General features: G+C 38.5%; 1 protein-coding gene across 3 annotated transcripts in view; it reads right to left on the reverse strand.

Annotated features, from left to right (window-relative positions):
* Positions 1 to 27,423, reverse strand: part of lpp (LIM domain containing preferred translocation partner in lipoma) — a 192,281-nt gene that overhangs the window by 49,454 nt on the left and 115,404 nt on the right. For all 3 annotated transcript variants that reach the window (XM_082190220.1, XM_082190218.1, XM_082190219.1), the window contains one exon: positions 25,648 to 26,220. In XM_082190220.1, coding sequence (XP_082046346.1) covers positions 25,648 to 26,220 — 573 coding nt within the window. The remainder of the gene's footprint in view (positions 1 to 25,647; positions 26,221 to 27,423) is intronic.

The raw sequence follows: 27,423 nt of genomic DNA on the forward strand, positions 1-27,423 counted from the left end.
TCTAGGAGTGCTCAGACAACTTTCTGCAGATCTATTTGTTAACCTGTGTCTGAGTATCCAGGTGGACCCAGATCCCCTTCACAGAATGAGGGGCCTCAATGTTTTCAAGAACTATGATGTGTGTACTGTAGATTCATATTTGAGTCTCGCAATCGCTCCATGTGTTTTATGACAATTTGACATGTAATTTAACAGTCTGAGTGGGCACAGTGGATTGTTGTGGGCAGAGAAACAACTAATTAAAAAGAGTGCCGTATGTAATTATCTCTCCTTATGACTTGTATAATAAACTGTTCTTTATATATGTTAACATTAGCATTATATTTAGCATTGTAGAAAAACAATGCTTAGGGAGGAGGAATTGGATATCTTGGCCTTTTCATGTGTGATTCTAATGAATGAAGACATTATAAATCAAAGAATCCCGTTGCAAAAAAACAAACATTTTCATATTAAATAAGATATATCTGGAGAGTTTATTGAAAATTACTGAGGAAAAACATATAGATCCATCTTCCTACTGTGCAGTTCTGAGTGCAAGGTTGCAGAGGTTGCAGATGACTGTGACACCGTGAAGTATTAAATCAAACATTTTCATCACGTTAACATCCTTGTTAAGAATATCCTACAGAACTGAAGTTTTTTTCTTTCTTTTTTTTCTGTGCATGTTCAAACAAAAGTACTGTACACTACAGTTCAAATGTTTTTTTTGTTTTTTTAATGTCTTTGAAACAAGTCTCTTATGCTCAGCAAGGCTTATTTATTTGATCAAAAATACAGTAATTTGTGAAATATTATTATAATTTAAACTAATTGGTTTCTATTTGAATATATTTAAAAATTATTCATTAAATATTGATGTGACGGCAAAGCTGAATTTTCAGCAGCCATTACTACAGTCTCCAATGTCACCTAATCCTTCAGAAATCATTCTAATATGCTAATTTCTGATTATCACAGTTAAAAACAGTTGTGCTGCTTAATATTTTTGTGGAAGTATTCATTTATTTTGAAGTTTTACAGTACTCATCTGCATTATTGTTAAAGACATGGCGATTAGGCTACTTAAAAGAAGCAAAATCAATTAAAAAATATATGCTGAATATTCCAGTAGCTGTGTAAACATATTTTTTTCAGATTAAAGACTTAACCAGGATATGGACCTCAATCAGGAAATGATGTGCATGCAATTGTGGCCAGTGACTGAAATTTCATTGAATTTAGTAGCTGAAAAAGGTGTACAGACATTGACGTTTTTTCATTGAAGTACAATGCACAAAAGTGCATCACTTTATCCATTTAGTGGATTAACATCTAAACATCTAACAGTCTTTCATCTGCCTGAGTCATTCAAAAATCAAGACAGGAGAGGAAGACAGAGTAATAGACAGAGAGTGGTAAAGAGGCCAGAAATATGTAAACAGACTTCTGAACAAAAAATTGCTGAATAAAGCCTTCCAGTACTGCCACTTAATGCTGTGGGATGAAATACTCACTTGAGTGTAAAAGCACATCTCCCACAAGCTCAAAGAGCACTGTGTGCTGGCATTTCAAGAACACGGTTAGGGTTTGCATTTCTGCGAGCATGAGATCACTGTTCTATTCAATGAAAATGATTCCCTGAAGAGCCATTTCCTCCTTTTCTTCCAAAAGGAACAAATGATTGTGATATCCATGTGCCTCTGAGAGGTGTGATTTCCCTGGCTAGTATCGGACACTGACTGTTCTCTAAAGAAAAGAGATACCCAATGAATGTTTCCTCTGGCAACCCTGTAATCCCCCCATTAATAAGAGCTGACTGGAAATCTTTGTTTTAATTATGTAGGATGAAAACACATACACTCTGGCAAAATTGTGGTACACCTTCCTTAAGCCTTCCTCCTTTCACACAGAACGTCATAATACAAAAACCACTAAGGCTTGTCATTATTGACGTGTCACCATATTTGATCTGTAATCATGAGTTGACTGACGTTTTGAATTGATTTGAAAATGAATAATCACTTACACTATGGTTAAAATGTTGGAATTTTTTAACCAACTGTCACCAAGGACACATTAAATTGAACAAAAGTGACAGGAACGACATTTATAATGTTACAAAAATCCATTAAAAATATTATTTTGAACTTTCTATTAAATTAGAATGATTTCTGAAGGATCATGTGACACTGAAGACTGGAGTAATGGCTGTTAAAAATGTACTTTGCCATCACATGAATACAGGTAAATTACATTTTAAAGTACTGTATATTAAAACAGTAAACAATTATCAAATTGTAATAACAATTCAAATGTAAAATCTTACTGACCCCAAACTTTTGACCAGAAGTGTACATTTTACCCTGTTCAACAAACAAAGTGATACACTTGCAGTTGTATGAATTACTTTGGGAGCTTAAATCTTTTGGACCTCATTGACTATCATTGAATGGACAAGTACAGCTGAAAGTTTCTTTAAATATTATCTTTTGTGTTCTGCAGAAGACATAATAAAAAAAATAAAAATAATAATAATACGGATTTGGAACAACTCAAGTGAGTAAAAAATAAATAAATGTCTCTTTGATGTGCTTTACTGAGATGTAATCAGCTACTTATTGTTTCAGTGAGGAAAATCCATCAAAATGTATGGTGTCTGATAGAATAATGGCTGTTTGGATTTGAGCAGAAGTAGAACGGGGACGTATAATGACTTGGTGGTGTGCCAGAGGGGGGCACAGGTGAAGGAAAAGAAGGTAGGGATGAGGAGAAGACTCAGTCAGAGGCTATAAACCTCGACTCTCACGCTGGGTTATCGGCATTCTGTCAGGAACCATTAGACACCACATTGCTGGTGTGTGTTCACCTGCTGCCCCCCACAGGGAGCATTCTCAGTGGGGCCATGGGCTAAACACCAACCCCAAACCCCCACCTTCTGCTCCAAACTGCTTTTACTCTCCGCTGAACATCACTTTCTCTCATTCTCTATAGCTCTCCATGACAGCATATTTATAAGCAGGAAACGAATGCAACAAAAAACTTTCTACCTTCCTTTTTTTTTTTCGGTGTGCCTTCTGCTAGTGGGTTGCCAAGCACAAAAAATTACCCTCTAGATAAATTGGAAAGGGGGATATTCTTCTTTGGACAACTAAAATGAAACTTGTTGGCTTCTGTTATTGATGAAACTGAACACAAAACTTATACTTAGTGCATCACTGAGCATATATCTGGACAAAGAAATTCTACAATTAAATGTTAAATTCCCCCCATCCCCAACGGTCATGATACATGAGGGCAGACAAATTCCTTCATCTCTCACTATAACCCATCTGTGTGAGGATTAAAAAGAGATGGGCCTTTACAATAATGAGAGGCGCCACCTCCATTCTATTTGCTCATGCCTGGTGTTTAACATGATCACGGATGTTGAATGAGAAATTGACAGGGATTGTAGGAGAGAGGGAGACAGTGCATGAGAGAATGAGCAAGATACACATCCACATTAAACAGCTTGTTGCCGTTATAAAACGCTGTGTTAAATGGAGAATTATGCCAATTTAGGGACCCAGGGCAGTGTTTTCCTAAACAATGAGAGCAATTTTAAGGGTTTAACAAAGTAAATCTAGAATGTCTTTAATTTTCACTACTAAATCCAAACTTTCCTTGAGAATTGTATATATTTTTATCAAAACCACATGAAGCCAACAAGAATATAAACATGTTTTAAACTATTTCTTTTCTTTATCGTATACACTTTTCAGTGGCCCACTTTAAATACTGTCCCATTCTCCTTATAAATGCATATAAATGCCTTCAAAGATTGAAATGCTTTACAGTCAAATTTAACATAAGAATTTTGCAGATTCGATGGCATTGTTTCAGTATCTTATTTACCATTTAGACCTTGTTTACAATGAGTTGCATTGCTTGGAATCATAGTACAGCGTGTTTGTGTGGGTAAATGGCGATGTGAAGTCGTGCGGAATGCGGACATACCACAAATATCTCTCACATTCTATGGTATGAGGCATTAAGTGAATATGTGCAAAAAATAAATAAATAAAATGCACCTGCAAAGGACGGTCGGCTACTGAAGAGCAGGAGAAAGCAAAGAAAACACAACAGAGGCAAAAACAAGCTCAAGGCCACCTACAGAGGAGCTAGCAAACACACAAATACCAACACATGCAGAAAGTATACATTTGCCTCTGCATAAATGGGTCATGTTGTTTTCAGCTCTAATTAAAAAGTAAGAGGGAAAAACACAACAGGCAAGTCTGAAGAAAGAAACTGTGATGATGGAGAGCTGTATGAACAGAAAAAAACATGCCATTGATAATAATTAAAAAGAAAGATCAAGGTACTTCCACTACTGGAAGTTAGCACTGACACGAAGAACATATGAAAACGCTACGCTGAGAGAAAATCGGGTTTTTGCCTTGACGTATGTAGCTTGTAATGTATGATGCTTCTCCTGCTGCATGACGGAGGTGAGCGTGTGTGTGTATAAAAGTAGGTCAGGTTTTGGGAAACTGACACATCTCCGTGCTAACAGATAAGAGCAAATCTGAAGTGCTAAGAGCGGCCCTAGAAGAAGAAAGCCAGCTAGAGGAAGAGGGAGACACACGGAGAGGTAGCGTACGGGTTATAAGAGATGTTCATCGAGGGTTCAACACACAGAGGGAAGCATAAGTGACAGTTAGCCGTTCTCTCGTTTTTTTTTATTTTTTTTTTTACCTATAATTACACAAAAAAACGAAACATTTTCTTTGAACACATCCTCTCGTGTTCTTTCAGCGTGGCTGTAATTGCCGGTCGTTATGCTGTTCTTGCCTTTAGTAAAGGTGCCATTTATTTATATTTAAACACTGGCGGGGAGCGTAATGAACATCTACACAGGTTCACACCTAAAAATCAATGTCCTGACTCTCTCCTGCACTTCAACCTTGTGATTCTCTGGTCCGGCTTCCCTATCATTTGCTCGGCATGAAGAGAGTGCCGAGAATCCTTCCCATCAACTGGCAACAAACTCTAGGCAAATGACAGATGATTTGAATGAGGGTCTGAAGGTTATCTCCTGTCCAAACACCAGCACGCCAAATTATCTGCTCCACAGACAAAACACTCATGCTATGAGCTCGATGCTTGTATGCACGTATGCACCTATACACATACAGAATGTTATGAGAGGCTAAGGATTTAAACAGTGCGGTCCAGCAACACAGAGGGGAACTAGAGCATGATGAGGGCTGGAAAGTGACAGTCTGTCGTAAGAGATGCCGCTCAGCAGGGGTCACTGTTTTGCACTGTTTTTACAGTAGCATACAGTACACCCAGACACCCAAACACAATAATCTTGATCACACGAGGCCAAAAGGATATAATGTTTCTTCAAGTATGGGCACTTTTCATCTTGTGGGGAAGTAAACAATGTAACTAACAACTAACAATGTTGAACAGTGCATAAATGCATCACAGGAGTATTCTGTCATGTACACAATTGATTACAAGTTTGGTGTCAGTAAGACAGCATTGAACTGATCAAAAGCGACAGTAAATACATCAAATAATCCTGGAAAAAACATCATGATTTCCATAAAAAACTAAAAAAAGTACTTTTTTTAACATTGACAGTAAATAAATGTTTCTTAAGAAGAAAATCAGCACATTAGTATGATTTCTGAAGAATCATGTGACACTGAAGAGTAATAATGCTGAAAATTCAGCTTTGCCATCACAGGTATAAATCATATTTTAATATATTTTAAAACAGTTCTTTTAAACTGTAAGGCAAGGCAAGGCAAGTTTATTTATATAGCACATTTCATACACAATGGCAATTCAAAGTGCTTTACATAGAAGAAATTAAAATAATAAAAAGAAATAAGAATAATTAAAACAGTTTAGAAAAATAAAATAAAATACAGTACTTATAAAAAATTTTTTATAAAAACAAAACAAAAAACAAAACAGTAGTAATATTTCACAATATTACTGTTTTACTGTATTTTTGATCAAATTAATCCAGCCTTTGTGAGCATAAGAGATGTTTTTCAAAACCATTAAAACATCTTGCTGACCTCAAACTTTTGTAGTGTAGTTATTTTTCAGAAGTAAGAATATCATTTAATTGTCTATTTTCACAAGATACATTTTCCTAGATTTTATTTTCTTTACACATAACACATCCCATTTCATCACATACTGTACATACTCCTCACTGACACTTTTCTATTTGGTAACCAAGCACACTAACTCCTGACAAAGCTTTATGAGTGGCAAAACTGTTGGTTTGGATGGAAATGATGCAGTATGTAAATTATTGAAATGATTACATTGATTGTGATTATTACACTAGTTGTTTAGATTATCAAATATTTTACAATGCAATTATCCTTTTCTAATTAATTTTCATAAGTTAAGTGTAAAACAATCAATTTTTCAGTGTGGCCTCAAACAGTGAAATCCCACTTTATACCGTAAGCCAGGTGTGACTGACAGGAAAAAATGAACAAGCTTCTCCCAACAACTCATAATAAACTTGACTTAACAATAGCAATTCCTTGGCTCCTCTAAGGACTTCTTTGGCTACAACAAACAGAATGTAATAATGTAACTGATTACAAGTCTCATTGTGGTCCATTCTGAAATTGCTGACAAACAAAACACACAATATAGATGCAGATTGATTGGCAGAGCAACGTTCTCTCTCTCAGAAAGAGATGGTGAAGTATTGATCTGAGCTGTAATTTACTCGCTCTAGGACCGTGGAGCAGAAGAGTGTCAGTGCTTTATTATTAACGGCCGGCGCTGGGCTCGGCCTGCCTGATATACAGAGAGCCCACTCTGACAAATGAAACAAGCAGCGCTGTTGTCAGCAGTTTAGGTCCTCGACAAAACATCCACGCTTAGCCAGTGTAGACACTGACCTCAAGTTTCCTCCAAACAGCCCATATGGAGCAGAGTTTCCTTCTCACAGAGCAGATATGGGAACGAGCCCACAGCAGCAGAATATCAAGTTTATAGAAGTGTTAAAGAGGAAAATGAAACAATACACACATGCGTACACACACACACAATAAAAGCACATACACCATTAAAAAATGTACGATCGGTAAGATTTTTATGTTTTTGAAAGAAGTCTCTCATGCTAACCAAGACTGCATTTATTTGATAAAAAATACAGTAAAATAGTAATATTGTGAAATATTACTATAATTGAATTTGTCTGTTTTCTGTTTTATTCCTGTGATGGCAAAGCTGAATTTAGCAGCATTTATTACTCCAGTCTCCAGTGTCACATGATCCTTCAGAAATCATTATAATATGCTTATTTGCTGTTCATGAAACATTTCTTCTTATTATCATTGATAAGAAATGATCAAACATTTGTGCTGCTTAATATTTTTGTGGAAACTGTGATACTTTTTACAGCTAATTTATTTGAAATAGAATTTTATAGAAAAGTCTTTAGATCAGGGGTTCCCGAATCCAGTCTTTGCGTCTCCCCGCTCTGCACATTTTGTATGTCTCTCTTATCTGACGCTCAGTTGAGGGGTGGGTTCCATTCAACCATATGTGCACTGCAAAGTGGACTTAAAAGGGTATTTCGCCATCTTAAGGGAGATTTCAATGCGTTTGTATGCGGCTGTTCGCGGATGTTAAGTGTGCAAAATGCGACAGTTACAAGTCAGCTATGATTATGGGGTAAATAAGATAAAAAAGACATGTTGCCAAATTACGTTTATTTTTATATTAAACATACGTTTATCATTCAGTTCAGGGCTTTTGAATGTGACAGATTAGATTATTTGAATTGTATAATTAATTAATTAATTATGTATATTTTACAATATAAATAAAATAAAATAAATATTTATATGGATTTTATACACATCTACAGTATATATTAAATGAAAGTATGGTAATCTATATTATATTTATTTATTAAAGTACATTAATATATAAGTGAGGACTGGAATTGAAAACCCCCTGCTTTAGATCAATTTAATCCTTGTTAAAATAGAAGTATTAATTTCTTTAAGGATTTAAAAAATATATATATAATAGTATATTTAAATATTATATAATTATCTTATTTTTTATTTATTTAAATGATTTCAAATAAATCTATCACACACACACACACACACACACACACACACACACACACACACACACACACACACACACCCTTCTCTCTCTCTCTCTCTCTCTCTCTCTCTCCCTCTCCCTCTATGGTAGTCCATTGCATCTGTTGATGACTTTCCCTATAGTGTGTGGGTTCTTTTATGAATCTATAGCCTGATGTGGAAAGCACACTGTCTTTTACAGACAGGGCATAAAAAAACCTGTCCTGGTTGTAATATGAAGCACCTAGCCATGCAGTCTGCATTTACAAACATTTGTGAAAAAAAAGTAGTTGCTCTGAAAAGCTCAGTGAATTCAAGAGTGGTACTGTAATAGAATGCCACCTTTGCAATTAGTCTGTGAAGTTTCATCCCTGCTAGATATTCTATGGTCAACTGTAAGTGGTATAACTGGAAAGTGGAAGCATTTAATAACAACAGCAACTCAGCCATGAAGTGGAAGACCACTTTAAGTCACAGAGCGGGGTCATCTAGAGCTGAGGCGCATGGTGTGTAAAAGTCACCAACTCTCTGCTGATTCCAAAGCTGAAGAGTTCCAAACTTCCACTGGCATTAATATCAGCACAAAAACTGTGTGGCGGGAGCTTCATGGAATGGGTTTCCATGGTCGAACAGCCTGCATGCAAGCCTCACATCACCAACCTACAATGGCAAGCATTGGATGTAATGTGATGTAAAGCACGCCACCACTGGACTCTGGAGCAGTAGACACTTTGTGAAGTAACAAATCACGCTTCTCTGTTTGGCAGTCTGATGGGCGAGTCTGGGTGTGGCAGATGACAGGAGAACGTTACCTGGCTGACTGCCAAGTGTAATGTTTGGAGGAGTAGTGATAATGGTATGGGGCTGTTTTTCAAGGGTTGGGCTAAGACCCTTACTTCCAGAGAAGGTGTCCTTGTTACAGTGTAATTGAACATTTGTAGAAATATTAATTAACAACATGTAGTTACATAAGGCTAATTAGGGTTAGAGTTTGGTTTAGGGTAGTTGCTTGTAATTATGCATCATTTACTGTTATTTCTAGAGTAAGTAATGTAACAAATGTAACAAGGACATCCAACATCAGTGCCTGGCCTCACAAATGCTCTACTGGATGAATGGGCAAGAATTTCTACAGAAACACTTCAAAATCTTGTGGAAAGCCTTCCCAGAATATTGGAAGCTGTTATAGTGTCAGCCTCAGACGTCACATCCACTGACTGCTGGCTGAACGTCTGATGCATATGGCAAACTTAACTGGAAAGACTTCAAGATTTTCCAAGTCATCATCTGTTTGGTTGAATTCTACAGGATGTCCGGGAGTGTGTTGCATTCTTTAATGGTCCGCCTGGACTTTACCTTTTTACGCCCATAAACATGAGGCAGAACAAAACAAACTGCGATTGGTTGCTTTACATGTCAGTCAGACGGCCTCTGGTTGGTCTTTATCCAATGAAAGCTTCTATGGTGTCCTTCTGCCTTTAGTCTGAAGGTCTGGCTAGGCGGGACTAACTGCATAATAATATCTATGTAGATATCTAATATCTATTAGAATGCAATGTCATTCAAGTCCCTGTTGGTGTAATGGTCAGGTGTCCCAATACTTCTGTCCATATATTGTATACTGTATATAAACAGTATACAGGCACGGATGATCAACTTTACGATGTATATGGTGATTGCATAATACCGTAATAAGGGTTACTTGAGATTTACAAGGACATGATATGCAAACTTTTACAAGGTGAACGGTTTAGTGTTGCAAGGACAGGTCTTGGGTGGGCTGGAGGAATTAGGGATCTGGGGAACAGCACCCCACAGAGAGAGAGAGAGAGAGAGAGAGAGGAGAAAGTTGGGGTAGAAGTGAAACCTGATTCAGTGACATCCTACCAGCACCCTGTCAAACTGGTCCTTTAACCTTTACGCTTTCAAACATTCAGCAACCAGAGACCAACTCCGGAGACCCATAGCTACATCAATAACCAACCAATTTTAGATCCCACAAATGCAGTGCCAAAAAATGCAATTGATCACCTGTCACAAGGTTTGAGTATGAGTATCATTAACTGGAGAGATCAGCTAAATTAGAGCATGGGAACACCGACAAGGTGAGAAGGTGTCAGCAAAGTGTCCATAAATAGCTCTAGTTCATTGAAAGTTGGATCTACACAACATTTAATCTGCCCCAAATTATGTTAAAAAAAAACACACACACACAAAAGAAAACAAAAAAACACAGAAGTTACAAATAAACTCAACTTCTTTCCTAGAATGATTCCTTCCTAAAGTTCCTAAACAGACAGGAAGGTCCAAAGTGTCATCAAACTTCTCCAATTTCCTTAAATCCTTGAATACATCCGGTACTGAACAATCCATCCATCCACCACAACATATTTCACAAGAGTTTAACATGACAAGGCTGATTTGTTGATTTTCTAGAAGGCTTGTATACTAGAACACCTCCTACATTACAACACAAATAGAAAAGCACTGTTGCACATAAATATAAATACCCCCATCAGAAAAAAAAAGAAAAAACTTGATTTAAGATTCAAAGCACAACACAACATGATGTACAGTCTGACCACACTCACACTGTTAGCAGTGTGTTATTGAGATTGGCTAGATTTTAGATATAGAACACATGCAGCCAATGCATGAATACATTGGTAATGATGCTCTAAAGAATAAAAGTCCAGCATTGATTATTGTTACATTACGTAAACCAAATACTGTGTATGCTGTATTTTTCATTATGCAGTACCAAACGCTTCATGTAGAGCATGATACTAACAATGGGAATGTGATGGGCTCAACTCCCAGGGAAAACATATTGGCAAAGTGTACACCCTCAGAGCACAGTACGTGCGGCCAAATGCATAAATTATAGTACATGTAATCTTTCACAGCTGTTTACAGGAGACAGCAATAAAGGTGGCCTTGTTTTATATTGCCACTTAGTTTTCATTCATTATGCTTTTATATAAATTTCAATGCCTTTTTGATTTTCTGTAATATATTCTACATTGTTGATGCAAATTCTGCTGATTTGTCACATAGATCATGTTCTTTTTTTGAATCTTTTTTTTTAAACATAACATTTAATACAAAGGTATAAATATTATTTCTAGCGAATTTTTTAAAATATATGGAAAAATGTTTACTAATTTTTGAGTGAAGACCAACAATGTAAAGAAAATGTCATATTTAATGAAAAATATAATATAGATAAAATATTTTATAGTGGGGCCAATGAAAACTGAATATTCACACAAAGCTGAAGTTTTAAGCTGAATTCATTGTTATCATGCCACCCTGATAGTCTAAATTTGGCTTTTGTTTTGAGTTTTCCTTTAGCTAGCTATTTCAGCAAACTCAAGTATACCTTTTAGTTTATAATCATTCAATGTTCTTCTTTAGAGAAGACCCCCAAAATTACACAAAAGAGAAGTAATGAGAAGGTCAGAAATACTGCACAGCTTATAAGGGCTTTTTGTTGTAATGGTCAGCATCTGGTGTATTTGTAAGCTTGAATGTTTTATTTTTTTCTGTTAACACTGAACTTGAATGTACTGTAGGAAGGGAAGGTTATTGTCCTGTAGCCAGAACCTCTTAAACTACACTGACCCTGCTGTCAATCAGTTTAATGGCTTGTCACTCTTCAAATTCACAAGCGAATAAAGAACAAGGTCAGAAGCATGGGATGCCATTTCGAAGAACTAGACCCATGTGCTTCCAGGGCTCAAAATGAACCATGGCAAGACCAAGAACATCTGTGTTTCTAGAAGGTGACAAATCAAATTACTGAGTGTCAACGGGGCCTGTTTATCTTTAGCTATTTACTTTGCCTCTATTTCTTATATTAATGCTTTTTCATCCAGACAAAATCTCCCAGATTTCTGATGAGGGGCAGCGGAGCTATGAGAGTTCAGCACAATTTGGAGCACTGAGAGCTGATTCGGCTGTTTGCTGGCAGCTAACATTGAAGAGAAGTTACTCTCCAGGAACAGATTAAACCTAGTGTGTGTGTGTGTGTGTGTGTGTGTGTGTGTGTGTGTGTGTGTGTGTGTGTGTGTGTGTGTGTGTGTGTGTGTGTGTGTGTGTGAGTGTGTGTGCACGTGGAGGGCAGAGCAACTCCACTTGTGTAAAACAACTGAAACACTGCTGCTCTGTTTTTACTTCCTGCTATGCAGTCTGTTTAAGAGCAGGCTTTGTTCCCTACTTATCGATTACGTGAGTGTTTCTAAACAAACAAACAAACAAACAAACACACACACACTAAGTATGTCAAGTGAAAAATCATTAACACATCAATTTATTAAGGACAAAAGCTGTATTGAGATTGAGTTGTATTCATTTTGATCTAATATAATCTTTGGGTGATATAATCAGAGTTAGATAGAGTCAATGAAGTGCATTTTTCTCACACCACTAGAACATTGTTTTTCTTGTTTTTTGTATAAACCTCATTTAAAATTGTTGTTGTTTTTTATTCTGTGTCTTATTAACAGTTTTGCCATGGAACCTTGTTTAAATCTTGTTTAAAGGCTAAGTCTAGATATTTTTACTAGAAAATACAAAAGTTCTAGAGTGGGTAAACCCAGCCCGATCTGCCGGCGATTTGATTTCGCCTTGCAGCTCAGGCTGGAAACCTGTACATTCTTCTATCCTGCTTCTGTTACAAATTTGCGGGGACCAATCACAAACTGGCTTATCCACCGGGTGCGCTATTGGCGGGTTTAATCCAATCCAATTCCTTTTAACCTCTCGACAATGCTCAATGGCTTCTTTAGTTTAGCAAACAAATCGCTCGATTGGTCTGGTGATAGCCAGACTACAAAAGTTCCCATTTAAACAAAGGATTCTCTGTGTCAATGTTGATTGCTTGTATGTTCAGAAGCGTTTTCTCAACACTAGCAAAAAAAAAGCATATGATTTATTTTGCAATGTTGTGGAAGTATGTATTTGACAGTGTCCTTGTATACAGCACTGAATTTAACCTACTACACAACCACTGTAATGGACACATAGATGCCTTGCTATTGTCACCCTCAGTGATTGCAAGGTGTTTACAATGAATGATTAGTAAACAAAACAGTCTTTATTATAATCCACCAACTAGGAAAGAATGAGAAGAACAGAACAATCACCTTCACAATGACAATACCAGACAACTAAACATAGGAAACACAGGGCTTAAATAAATGGAACAAACAAAGGGAACTAATTAGGAAACAGCTGAACAGAATGACTAATCAATGAGTAACCAATGAGAGTAATGAGAACTCAGGCAGGCAGGTAATATAAACAAAGCAAACAAAGCTGAACATAACAGGATATTATCGTTACAGCTATCACCATCCATACAAGTTAACCATGTGCTGGGGTTATTCTTCAAGTGTGATGAACAGTATTTACACTACGGGGACAACTTTGGGGAACAAATACCCACTCTGCCATGCTGAGGGGATGCATGCTCTAACAGCTTAGACTCCATACAACTAGCTACCGTGAGTCACTCTTCCCATCCTATAGGTACGCACCAATGGCCGTCAGTGAAATTATTCCCTCCAGCTATAGCCCAAGCTGCACACACACACACTGAAAAGGAGAGTCCTGGCTTACATCCTTCCTGCCTTCCTTGCAGGGCTGAGCAAAAAGTATTAGCCCATGAACAGCTCAAGTGCTTGGTATTACATGTTATGAACACCTTAAAGGGAATATGGCCATGGATTAATAGAATATAAATCCTGACCTGCCACTTCTGCGGGTCATAAAATACTATCCCTTATACTAATCCCACCTAACTCAGCAGCGAAGGCCTACAACCCGTCTGCACACAGCACCTCTAGATCCAGCACTTCATGAGGAGGCCTCCAATGATAACCTTTCACAACGGATTGTAGATACAGCCACTGGGGAGCAGAGACTCTGCATAACGACCCTCTCAGTGAGGGGAGAACTCTAGCTCAACCACTTACTGCTGGTGAGCGGAGGCCTCAGAATGATGACCCTCATGAGAGGAGGCTTAACCATACTCTACCCTCACAACAGCTTCACCAGGGAGGCTCACAAAGAGCCATACATGCTGGTGTCGCCTGTCTAGACAGGGCTTTAAAGAGTGGAGGCAGTCAGTATAACGACTTTCGAATTAAGAGAAGGCCAAAACACACTCTATGCTACTGACAGCTCTATCAAGGAGGTTCAGAGAAAGCCATACACTCAAGACCGTTATCCAGGCAAGGCTCTGGAGAGCAAAGGCCCCAGCAGGATGACTCTATAAAATGAGAGGAGGCCTAACAACATGCTGCCCTAAAGACCATCTAGCCAAGGAGTCTCAAGAGAGCCATACACATTGGTGCCACCGTCTAGACAGATCTCCAAAGAGCGGAGGCCTTGCATGTCGACCCTCTAAAACAAGAGGAGGCCTACTCTATGCTAAGGATAGCCATATCAAGGAGGCTCTCAGAGAGCCATTTAACTTGATATCCCTATCAATGCAGAGCTCTGGGGAGCAGAGGCCTCGGCAGGATGACTCTAGAATGAGAGGAGACCTATCAACACTCTACCCTAAAGAAAGTTTCACCAAGGAGGCTCACAGAAAGCCTTATGCATTTGGTGCCACCCTCTAAAGAGAAATGATTACTAGAGTCAGAATGAGCTCACTACAGGGAGCAGAGCACCTTGTCTGGAAATATGCCCATAACCAAGAGGGTTCTACTCCATGCTCATCCTAGATGACCAATGGGAGCTAAGGGCTAGCCTACAGCCACTGTAAAACCTGGAATATGATTCTGTCTCTAGACTCCAGCAATCTCAGCGGTGAAGTGCAACAGGAGGAGTTTGCAACCCAGAGCGAACAAACCTCTTCCTCTTGGGGTCCAGAGACCAGAAGAGCTCTGAACCTTCCTTGGTCAGCAGACCACAAGGAAGCATACAGGGGGCTATACTAGGCAAAATACTAGCCTAGCCATTATGAATGCTCAACTGACCATTCATATCATCAAACCATTATCTTTCTTAGGGAGTCGGGAGCCCTACTATTAAGGATTCCACTTCCACTTAACCATGAAGACATTGCCATCAATGAGTGCTGAGTGCTAGTTGCGACTGCTCAGAAACAAATGTCTTTGTAGGATCTCAACACTCAAAACACTCCCGAAGGTGCCTTACGACAAATAAGGGTTCGCAAACTGGGGCGAAAAAGACACTCCCTCTCAGGTTCTCGAGATCGAATGAGCTCACCAGGGACTGGAGGACCCTACTTCCAGACCCGTCTCAGGGGGAGGCTTCTGCTCTACAGTCAAACCCAAGGAAAAAATGGGCTCTCTAGACTCCATCACTCCCGAACAAGTTCTCTGATACGGAGGCACACACTTCCTGAAATGCTTTTCTGAGTGTAATCCATAGTGATTGCCTTCACATGTAAGCAAACAAACAGATCCTGAAGACAAAAGAAATTGAGGACGTGTACTACACACACCGGTAGTGACGTCTCATGTTGTCACCACCCAATGACATTTTCGCATTTAGATGCATGCTTCAGACACCGATCATGCTGGAGGCGTTCCCTTATAGTGTCTCATTTGAAAGGGAACAGAATTATTGTAAAATATTACATAAATTCTAAATAACTATTTTCAGCAGCTATTAGTCTCCAGTGTCACATGATCTTTCAAAAATCATTCTAATATGCTGATTTGGTGCTCAAGAAACATTTCTTAATATATTTTTTTGATGTTGTTGTTGAAACCATGATACATTTTTTTTCAGGATAATTTGATGAATAAAAACTTTAAAAGTTTTTGTATCAATATAAAAGTCATAAAAAAAAATAATAATGAATAATGATAATAATATTTTTTTGAACGGTTCATTATGTAAGGTTATACACCACTGAAAACATAGTTATGTATATTATATTGCATTTCTGTCTACAGATCCTTCTTAATATTACACAATGCACCTTTAAGATGGACTTAACATTTCTTTTTATTAATTTTGAATATTGTGTGTTTAAAACATGTTAAAAGTGAAATGCCATGTATAAGACCAAAAAGGGCCTGAAATTTTGGTAATGGGCCAAAATTGGAATAATGCCAAAAGGGGACTGAATGAAGTGTATATGAGGTCAGCGAGCTTCTTAATGATGTCCTAGAAGAGGTTATTTTGAGCAGGTGTTGACGAGGTCTAACGCAAATGTTGATATGTGAGTCAGGGAGAAAAACGGCCTCTAGAAGCAGAAAACAGGAGAGACGGGTGGGGGAGCACAACGTCAAACATAGGAAAGCTGAATATTTGACAGCTGAAACCATCATTGACCTTCTAGGGGGCTTTAGCCGCCTGTAGGGGTTGAACAGTTGAGAATAATCCTCCCCCTGTCAATTGTCACTCAAGCTCAGCAATAACACAAGCTATCATCCAGCTTAGCCTTTCCCCAATTTAGAGAGAGAGACGCAGCAAGAGAAAGAGAAGGAGAGGAAGATCAGAAAAGATGGAGAGAGTTGAAGAAATCACTAAATGAACTAGCAGCCATGAAATTCCCCCTCCATTCGAAAAATGAGATCAAACGTTCACTGGCAGATTTGCTTAATTAAGTGTCCTTGAGCTGTGTTGATGTGAAAAGCCTTCACTTTTACACCTTACTTCTAATATCAAAGACGTGAACCAATCAGAGACGAGATCCTGAGGGGGTCAGCCAATCAGCATGCAGCCATGAAGACGACTGGACGGGAAGTGATTACGGACTCATAATGATGCTGACCCTCCGTGACAGCTCTCAATTAAATCTAATGATCACTGCGACAAGGGACACAAAGCAATAGCGTGAATGGAAGCGAGTATGGAAGCGCAGACCCCTCGATGAACCACGGCCAGGAAATGGCCATTGCTCGCTGCTCTTAAGCCATCTATTATTTGCTTGATATATAAGATTATTTATACATCAGATTAGTTCACGAAGTCGGTTTTGCATTGTGCAGAGGGTTATGGAAATGTCCCGACATGACATCTGGACAGATTGACAACGGTAAAGACAAAGTTGACAGCTTTGGCTTTTACTCTAATCTGGCTTTTATATTGTGCCGCTGTTCCGTTCAGAGATTTAAGTTCAAAGTGTGGCGATACAGACGGAAAGGAAAATAAACAGATTATGGCTAAAAGGCCAGGAAAAGCTTCTCATTAGAACAACAGAATCAGTTGAGTTGGAAAACATCAGGATCAAATGCATTGTACTGTGAGAGAGGTCACCGCACTGTCGTGTTTTCTAAGTGTGCATTGCTTTCAAGGGGAAAAGGATTGTTTTAGAGCTCTTTAGAGTTCACGTTCGGCTGGATGTTTGATGACTGCGCTTGCTTGACATGAGAGAAGTCTGGTAATAGTGCTCCTCTAAAGAGACCTTAGATTATGAAGCGGTGAAAATGGCATCACTTAGTCCACATTTTCTTAGCTTCAAACATCTCTCAATCCAAGAGCCAGCCTTATAATTAGATTAATAAGACCTCATTTAAATGAGTTCTTCATCAAGACCCAGCTGTGCCTTAAGAAACACTGAAAGTTTATCTACAGCAGGCTGGTGAGGCAGGTGTAATTGAATTTTATTTTTTAAGGTGAGGGGCGTCCCTCAAAAACGTGTTAATGGTGGGCTCCATCAGAGTGGTCATTGTGGCACAGCATTAAGCACACACTTAATTAAAATCCAGTTACAGCTCACCATGAGACAAGGCCAAGTAATCTCAGCCACACAAAAATGGCTAGATGAATTTTTTTTTTTTTTTGTCATGATACATATTCAGTCATTTAGTTAGTACGGCCCTTCATACAGACTGAACATAGAGTGTACATATTTTTATGTGTGTTTCAGTGCCTATGCAAAAAGAAAAAAATATCTACAATTACTAATGAGATCTGGTGGATAATTTGGCATTTAAAGCATGCTCTTCTTTAACTCAGTGTTTAGGAGCCAACATTCTTATATGAATAAATTACAGACACAACAAATCTGTATTCATGTTCAGAACATACTGAAAATGAATTCAATAAGAATATTTGGGTGGGGGTGGAGAGGATGTGTGGAATCAAAGAGAATTCAAAGAGCCGTACAACATCATCTTTTGTTGTTCTGTTGCACTATTTTGGGATTTGAGCTGCCACCTCACAACATAATGTACTTGTGTTTCGAATAATGTTAATTTGTTTTTTTTAATACATGAGGCTGTGCCCGACATTGTGGTATTTATTTTGTGTTTAGTTAAACACAGTCCTTGATGAGCTATTCCCAAATGCTGGGGCTGCAGTTGTTTGTACTAGTGCATAAAATCCTTGAATTAGTGTGGGCTCAAGGGTATGTTCTTTTCCCCAGATTGTGGCTATGGAGAGAGTGTACACGAAGACCGCAATAGCCATCTTCATGAAGCAGCCAGTATAATAGCTCTCTGAGGCAACTCCAAAAAAGTCATTTTTTTCTTAAGATTATTTGTCCTTTTGAACTTTTGAATAACGCAAAGTTATTGACGTGTTGTTTCTTTTGCAAAGCACTGCATATTTTCAGCTTCACAATAAATAAACCAATGACAGACACTTAAAAGGCCATTATAATCTGTGTGGAGCAAGAAGGACCTACAATGACACAAGGAAAAAGACACATCCCAAGTGCCTGCCACTTATCATCCCATCACTCTTATATATTAATAACAGTGTATTGTACTACTCTAATTGGACTGGATGTTTTACATCCTTGGGCTGATTGTGAAAGACATTACCAGATATTCTTGGAAAATTTAAAAAAAAAAGAGTAACAGATTCTCAGGCGCCTCAGGCTGTCTTTCTGCAGAGGACTCGAAGGTAGTGACCTAGAAGTTCTGCCAAGGGGGAAGACCAGCGTTAAGACAGGAAACTGCCATGTAACATTCATTGTTCATTCAGTGTCAACACCTTGTTTGTTCTCTAGTTCTGACCGATGTTCTCTTGCCTAGTTGAATTTCAGAAAGTCAAGATGGGCACCACAGCTTTTAAAGTCTTGAGTTTTTCAACCTAAGAACCTGACTATCAATGACATACAGCATATGTTAAATTAGGCTCCAAAATATATGGGATGATCCCTTTGGAAAGGACCCCCTTCCTACAACATAAAGGCAGCTATATTTTCATGAATGAAGACTCATTTATACTGTATGAGAGAAATTAATAAGTGTGATTTTATAAAATCAACATGTTGTTTTCAAATGCAAGTTATATTGTTATTGCACTAAAGTAAAAACAAATTATTGAAGGTATATTGGAGGATTTTCTTTTTCCGGGTGGACTTTGGTCCTCCTAATTGTCAATCATTCTGGTGATATGTTTACGTAAGGCCGTCGTACGTGCTCGTCCCTAGGTAGTTTTCGCTTTCTGCGCATGCGCACTTTCAGGTGTATATGTGTGGTGAGCTACGGTTTCAGCCATTAATTGAAGCTCGCCGTTCTCACCGGGTTTTTTCAAAATGGGTCGCAAGAGAAAAAGTGTCTACGTATTGTATGACAAGAAGAGAAAGGCCTCTGAAGAAAGAAACAAGACCAGAGTGTTTTTGGGAGAATATTTCACACGCTGGCATGCACTAAAAGCACAGGTGGGGCTTCCTACTGATGCCTCAGTCGCGAAGTTTCTACTCGACAGGTAAAGTTTGGCATGCTATTTGGAGAAATCCATTTAAAATCACTGCTAGTAAAAGTTAATGTAAGCTATGATTAGCGATGCTAGCCGTCTCTCGTGCACACGTTTAATAGGCGTTCCCTCTCGGGAGCAGGTAGAGTGTTGCGCATGTGCATTTTTTCAAAAAGTGGAGAGGGCAGTTCTTTTCTAAAATATACTATACTGTTAAAATCTGGAAAATACTTACTTTGTATTAAGATGAAACTATGTTTTTTTTTTTTTATGCACTACAGTAACATTATAAATTTTTTAACAGAGAATATTACCTTAGAACTACCAGTGAGAAGGTAAAAGTTTGAAATTGATAGTGAAGAAACAAAGTATATAGGCTAGCCTATATCAGGGGTGTCCAATCCTGCTCCTGGAGGGCCACTGTCCTGCACAGTGTAGCTCCAACCAGCTTCAACACACTTGCTTGGAATTTTCTAGTGAACCTGAAGACCTTAGTTGTCCTAAATGACGCACTATACACTATGTACTCAACCCTGTAGTGTATGAATTTTATACGGTTAATTTGTCCTTCAACATCGGAGTCTGATAGCCCCTCCCCGTCCGTATCATCAGGGTATTTAAAGTGTACTTTTTCTATTTGGAATTTTCAGTGTGAACACACTCCTCGCACTATTTATACTAGAAAACGTCATAGAATAGTGCATAATCATGCCAATTGAGACGCACCTCTTGATTAGCTGGTTCATGCGTGTTTAATTAGGACTGGAGCTAAACTCTGCAGGACACTGGCCCTCCAGGAGCAGGTTTGGACACCCCTGGCCTATATAATCCTGTTTATACCATGAGAGCTTGCCAGAATGGACAATTTGTCATTGTCGTTTGCAGCACAAAAAAAACTCACTGAATGAATAAAAATAATGGTTCATTTCCATTTTTATATCTACAGGTCGTTAGAGCTAGAATTTGAAAGTAAAATCAAATAGTTTGGTAAGATTACATTTATATGCAAGCACTATTCCACTAGTGTGGGTGATCATCATCTCTTGAGTGACTGGTTTCATCTGAAATCGCAAACTTCTCTACTATATAGTAGGCGAAAAACAGTGTGACAAAAGAAGCATGTCTGAATTCACAGTACTCATAAAAGAGTAGGCAAAAGGTACCCAGATGACCTACTACTTCCGGCAAGTGCATCGTGTGCATACAATGGACTCTTCACTATCCCATGAGGCCACGGGAGAGGATTTGTGAATGGCAGTGAAGCGAAGCAACTGATATACAGTAAGTGTCACATGATAATGACAACATGGTGAATCTAGTACATACGGATTACATTCATACTGTATAGAAGGTTCTATTTTAGCGATTGAGAAGTAATTATTCAAAATAAGTATCTACTCAAGAGAGTATGCGATTTCAGAAGCAGCCACTGTCTGTATGTGTGAGCGTGTGCTTCAATGAAGGCAGCACATTCATTTAGAATGCTGATTCAACTGATTGGAACTACCTATGCATTGACCAGTTTTATCTCATGCATTTCAGCCAGTCAGAATCCAGTATTCAGTCAGACCATTGTAAAATACTGTACTGTATGTAATTAATTATTTATTTAAAGCAGTTAAATGCTCATTTTCTGCTCCTTTGCAGCTCCCAGTTTGCAAAACCGTGATGGGCATCATCAAACATGAATAATTGTATGACCTAACCATTTACTAGTTACTTACTTTGAAGCATGGTACTAAGACTAAAGAGAATTCAGTTAAACTGACACAAATCCATAAAACAAATATAAATATATTTTGACAAAGCATCTTCATTTCTCTTTCAATAAATAATAAGTTAGAACTAGATGTCAAGTGAGAGAAATATGAATGTGTGAGATAAGATAAAATAAACATTCTGTTTTTATTCAGACAAATAGAGTCAGAAAGTGTAAAGCCCTACAGAGAAGTCGGCATTAACAATTCATAAAGGTTAAAATAACTGTTTATTCCGAAGATTTCGATGAAGGATGCAAAGAAGCTCCCTGCTGTATTGCCATCTGAAGCAATTAAATCACAAACACTAAGTAAAGCATACACACTTATGAGCCACTTACACTCACTCATGATCTTTAACACACATACGCGCACACACATTACTGTGAAACATAAAATCAAGTTGCCGTTGCTTTAAATGAGCTGTTATGACTGTACAAAGATTCAAGGTTTAATTTTAAATATGAGCATGTTTTGTGTGGTAACCAGCTTTTGAAAATGTTCTCCCTCTCTCATACACAATCAATAAATCATAAAAAACACAAACTACAAGCTTAAACACACAATCATAGGACACGAACACAGATAATTAATTACCACAAATGTATTATTCATACATACACACACAAACAACACACACAGATACACACTTTCAAAGTATTTTCATGCATTTTTCATTGTGCACAGAATAAGGACAGCTGTGTGATTATGTGTACCTTTCCATTATCACGGCCTGCTATTGGATAAAAATGAGCAGTATATTTCCAGAATATCCTTTCTGGTTTGCAGTGTCTTCCAAAGATATTCAGACCCTTAATCAATGCTCTAATTGTACTATTCTAAATCCAATTTATTTCATCTGTTTTATTTGAAAGCATAGAAATTGTATTATTTGAATAATAATAATTAAAACAAATTATGCAAATAAATGAATAGTATGTTTGACATATGTGAGACTTGTGTTCTATTTACATCACATCTAAACATCTAAAACACTTTCTGTGTCATCTAACTATAAAAATCCTACATCATTCCAAGATCAAGATTTTTGGCAAACTCTATACTCCCATACAGACAAATAAAAAACAAAACAAAACAAAACAAAAAACACTTGCATACTTGCAGATAATATAATTAAGTGCACTTACAAAAGAGTGAATTTTCTGGATTCTGTGTCTTAACCTAATAAGTACTCTTTTAAAGAGTGCAAAATGCAATAATGTAAAATTAGATGTTTTACTTTAAAGTACATTTTAAGTAATTGTTTTAATACTATTTTGTCATGATTTAAAGCACACTTATTTTGAGTAATATACAAAAGAACATGTAAAGTACTTGATTATAAGTATAACTTTAGTGTGTTAATATTACATTTAAAGTTAATATATCCTAAATGTCCTAAATTCAGCTTCATTAATACAAATGTGTAATTACAAATACAATTAAAATTACATGAAAAGTTTCAATAGAAATTGCATTAATGTATATTTTAGTTTACACAAATGCTTGTCAGTAAATAAAGCAGACAATAGATATAATTCTGAAATGACATATAAAGATGTACTTTCAGTCGTAACTGCATTTAATATAAAGTTAAACTATAATTCATGTTAATTTATTTGCAATGCAATTAAGTGTTTGAAAACATTACATTCAGTTCACACTTAAGTATGTTAGCTTAAAGTATATTAGTTTAATTAGTTTAATCGCTAATGTATACTTAATTTTCACAAGGGTGAGTGGTGACCCTTCACAAGACCTGAACCCTTTCCTAGATGTGTTGGACACAAATGCTTGAATATTGTTTTGAACTTTTTCGTATTAACTTCTTCAACTGCTCTTTGTTTTTTTGTTTTTTTCATTTGGCCTACAGATTCACAACTTGAATAATAATCCATGTGTTCTTTTATCCCAAAAAATTAATTTAAGTTATACACAGGTAGCAGCCAATAGTAAGGCCATTTTGTCCTATAAAGAACATTTCATCCGGTGACAAAGATAGTGCATGCCATTTTAAAATAATTCAATGGGCCCTATCTTGCACCCAGCGCAATTGACTTTGTACACCGACGCATGTATCATTCCTATTTTGCACCGACGCACAGCGGACTTTTCCCTCCACAGACGCACGTCGGTAAACTAGGAAATATACTTGCGCTCCCCGGGGCGGTTCAGCGCAAACGTTCCCTGGTGCTATTTTGCAGGTTTAGAAAACAATTCCGCCACTGACTTTAGACTAGGTTTTTCCTGGTCAGTGGCGGAATTGTTTTCTAAACCTGCAAATAGCGTTGCGCATGATATTCATATGCTATTTTAAGGGTGCATGCTTGGCCATAATTAATGTAACGTGTGCACAATGCGCATACACTTTAATTCTCTCATCTACACAGAAAAGCAGCAGTTTTCATTTTTGCAAATCATACATTATTAAAATTTTTATATATATATATATATATATATATATATATATATATATTAGGGGTGTAACGATACGCGTATTCGTATCGAACCGTTCGGTACGAGGCTTTCGGTTCGGTTTTCTAACGGTTTGTTGGACCATTTTTTCTGCCGACCAAAATTTCGTTATTTCAAATGAAGGCGCGTCGCGGGTGGCAAGCGCGCTCATAGAGGCTGGCGCGACCACAACATCAACTGGCAAATGCAATGTAAGGAACGAAACTGAGCTACTCTTATTGTGTTTGTGTGGACCGTTTATCAGTTTTGACCTGTGAAGCGGGACTCGCGAGCCCTATGCGCGAGCCTGATCAAGCAACACCACACAGCGCTAAGAGATCCAGACCAGTAAAGAAAGCATTTGAATTTCAAATGCTTTTTGAATTCGCCACTGAAGTAATAACATCGCTGCGAGATCTAGTGAGAAACATGCACATTTCTCTGTTATTAATGGATCAAACAGCGCTGACGTGGAAACCAGGAAGAAACATCGTGCCATGAATGAACTATCCAGTGTCCACAGATCAGCAACATTCACCATGGAATGGATTTGCTGTAGTAACACTAACTGCAAGGTATGGAAGTTTGTCAGGAATAGTGGGCTATAATGCTTTCAAGTAACATTACGTCTGTTTTATTTTGACATTATGAATATTGCTGCCCTCAAATGTTAATCTGAACTAAAATAAACCTTTGTTTATAACTAGCCTACTACTACAATATTATATTTCATTTTGTCCAAGGAGCTGTTTTGTTTTATATGCTCATAAGAAGAGTCAAGTATAGCTCCATTATTGCTCAGTAACCCCCCCCCCCCCAAAAAAAAAACTATACTTTTTGATGTTAAATAAAATAATAATAATAAAAAAATTAATTCAAGGAAATTTCTCTGGCATTTATTTATTTTTGCTGTAGCCTATGGAAAACGTACCGAACCGAACCATACCGAACCGTGACACAAGTGTATCGTATCGAACCGAACCGTGAATTTTGTGAACCGTTACACCCCTAATATATATATATATATATATATATATATAGATAGATATAGATAGATAGATGGTTTATTATAAAAGCATACATCTAGCTTACACATTTACCCAAATTATCATACGCCTGTTTAACCGAAGCTAATTTGGGTGGGTTTCTCCCATCCCCAATGTCACTTCTCTGTCTTTTACGGCCCTGACGAGAACGTCGGTCTCCTCGGATGTGAACCGCTGCTGGCGTGCGCCTGGCAAATCCGCCGTTATAATAGCAATCCGCCATAGAACAAGCGTGCCTGCTCTTAAAGGGAATGTGAGATGTCGCTCTGATTGGTTTATTTCACGTTACGCCCAAACCACACCTATGAATAATGAAGCTACTGACCAACCCATTTTAGATTTGCGTCGGGCGCAAGAGTAATTTATCCCGCCGGTATAATAGCAACAGCGCCCAAGACCCGCCCACAAAGTTACTTGCGTTTCGCGCTTGATACTTGCGTTTCAGATTGTTAAAATAGGGCCCAATATGTGTTTCAGTGCTTTAAAATACACGTATCACAGAGAAAATAATTACATAAATTCATTAAAATAATAGAATTAATTATGGGCCTGAATGCTTTTCTAAGTAAGCTTTTCATGGATTTGTTTTTCTATCTGTTTTTGTTTGTTATTTATTTGAAACATAGATGTGGCCCTTACCTTATGAGGAACAGAAGGCCCACCGCCGAAGGGTGCCAAGCTGGCAGGAGGATCAGTGATGTAGGTTTTTTTCGGAGGAGCGGGCTGGTACCCTTGGGTGGGTGGAGGAGGGGCATGGTGACTTGGTTCTGCTCTCCATGTGTTCTGACCTCCATAACCAGGAGCTCCACCATAGTGCTGGTCATGGTAGCCTCCAGATGGAGCAGGGCAGAATCCCGGCTGAGGAGGCCCGTATGCAAAGTCAGGGCCTCTGGGATGAGCCGGCATGTACTGTACCTGGGCTGGACCACGGACCGGCTGCTGCTGGGGTCCAGGCTGGGCGGCCCTGACCTGAACATTGAAGGTTGGCTGGCTCGGAGTAGAGGCGGTGGTGTAGGATGCTGGGACAGGCTGGGGCGCAGGCTGGTATTGGGGGCGTGGAGAAGATGAAGCTGGAGGAGGGATAGTCGGAGGGGCCTGTGGTTTCGGGGTGGATTTTTTTGTGGCGGTTAGAGGGGGCTGGGTTGGGATGACCATGCGGCGATAGCCTGTAACAGGGGCGTTGGAGCCTGTCGCAGCTGGGCTGGCAGAATTCTATAAGAAATAAATAGATAAATTGACAGCCTTTTTTAAGTTTTTAAAAATATATATTTTTAAATAAATGAAAAAATATATACATTAGCAGTTTAACAACACATACGTTTAATGATGACTTGACAAACTTTTTGAATGTTTTTAAATTAATTAATACATTTAAAAGTTTGTTTTATAGGCCTGACCAAGGTGGAAGAATTTCCCACAGTGCACAAATGCACACTCACTCACTCACCCACCCACTCATTCACTCAAATACCCAGCCACTCACTCACTCACTCACTCACCCACCTACTCACTCATTCACCCACTTAACCACCCACCCACCCTCTCACGCACTCATTCACCCAGCTACTCACCCATTCAATCTCTCACGGTCTCACTCGCCCACCCACCCATCCACTCACTCTCTCACCCCCTCACTCTCTCACACACTCACTCAACCACCCACCCACTCATTCACCCACCCATATATGCACTCACTCACCCACTCACTCTCTCTCTCACGCACACAATCACTCACCCACCCACCTACTCACCCACACAACTAACGCACTAACTCTCTCATGCACTCACTCGCCCACCCACCCACCTACTCACTCAACTACCCTCTCACTCATTCATTCATTCACCCACCTACTCACTCACTCACTCAAACACCCACTCTCTTCACGCACTCACTCACCCACCCACTCACTCATTCTCTCACGCACTCACTCACCCACCCACTTGCCCACCCACCCACCCACTCACTCTCTCACGCACCCACCCACTCACTCACTCACGTCATTCATTCATTCATTCTCACTCACTCACTCACTCTCTCTCTCACTCACCCACCCACTCTCTCACTCACCCACCCACTCACTCACTCACGTCATTCATTCATTCATTCTCACTGCAGCAAATTTAATTAAATTTCCAAATCATTCATTTAAAGGGAGCCAATTCTTTAAATTCAGAATTTTTCCAAACCTTGATGGACATCAAGTTATACAACAGCACAAACCACTGAACTACTGTCATCACAGCTTGGCAACTGGCTGGTCGTTAACTAATGGTCGTTAATGATGGGACAGACATGTTACACTGAGAGGTGGTCCTAGTGAACATCAGGGGGCGTAGAACCTTCAAGCACCACAATTTAACCATCCCGCATCTCACAGCACAAGTACAGTAATTATGCAGCCTGTCTACTACAGA

The sequence above is a fragment of the Leuciscus leuciscus genome (assembly GCF_965113295.1).
Source record: "Leuciscus leuciscus genome assembly, chromosome: 14".
In the NCBI taxonomy this organism is placed as follows: Eukaryota; Metazoa; Chordata; class Actinopteri; order Cypriniformes; family Leuciscidae; genus Leuciscus; species Leuciscus leuciscus.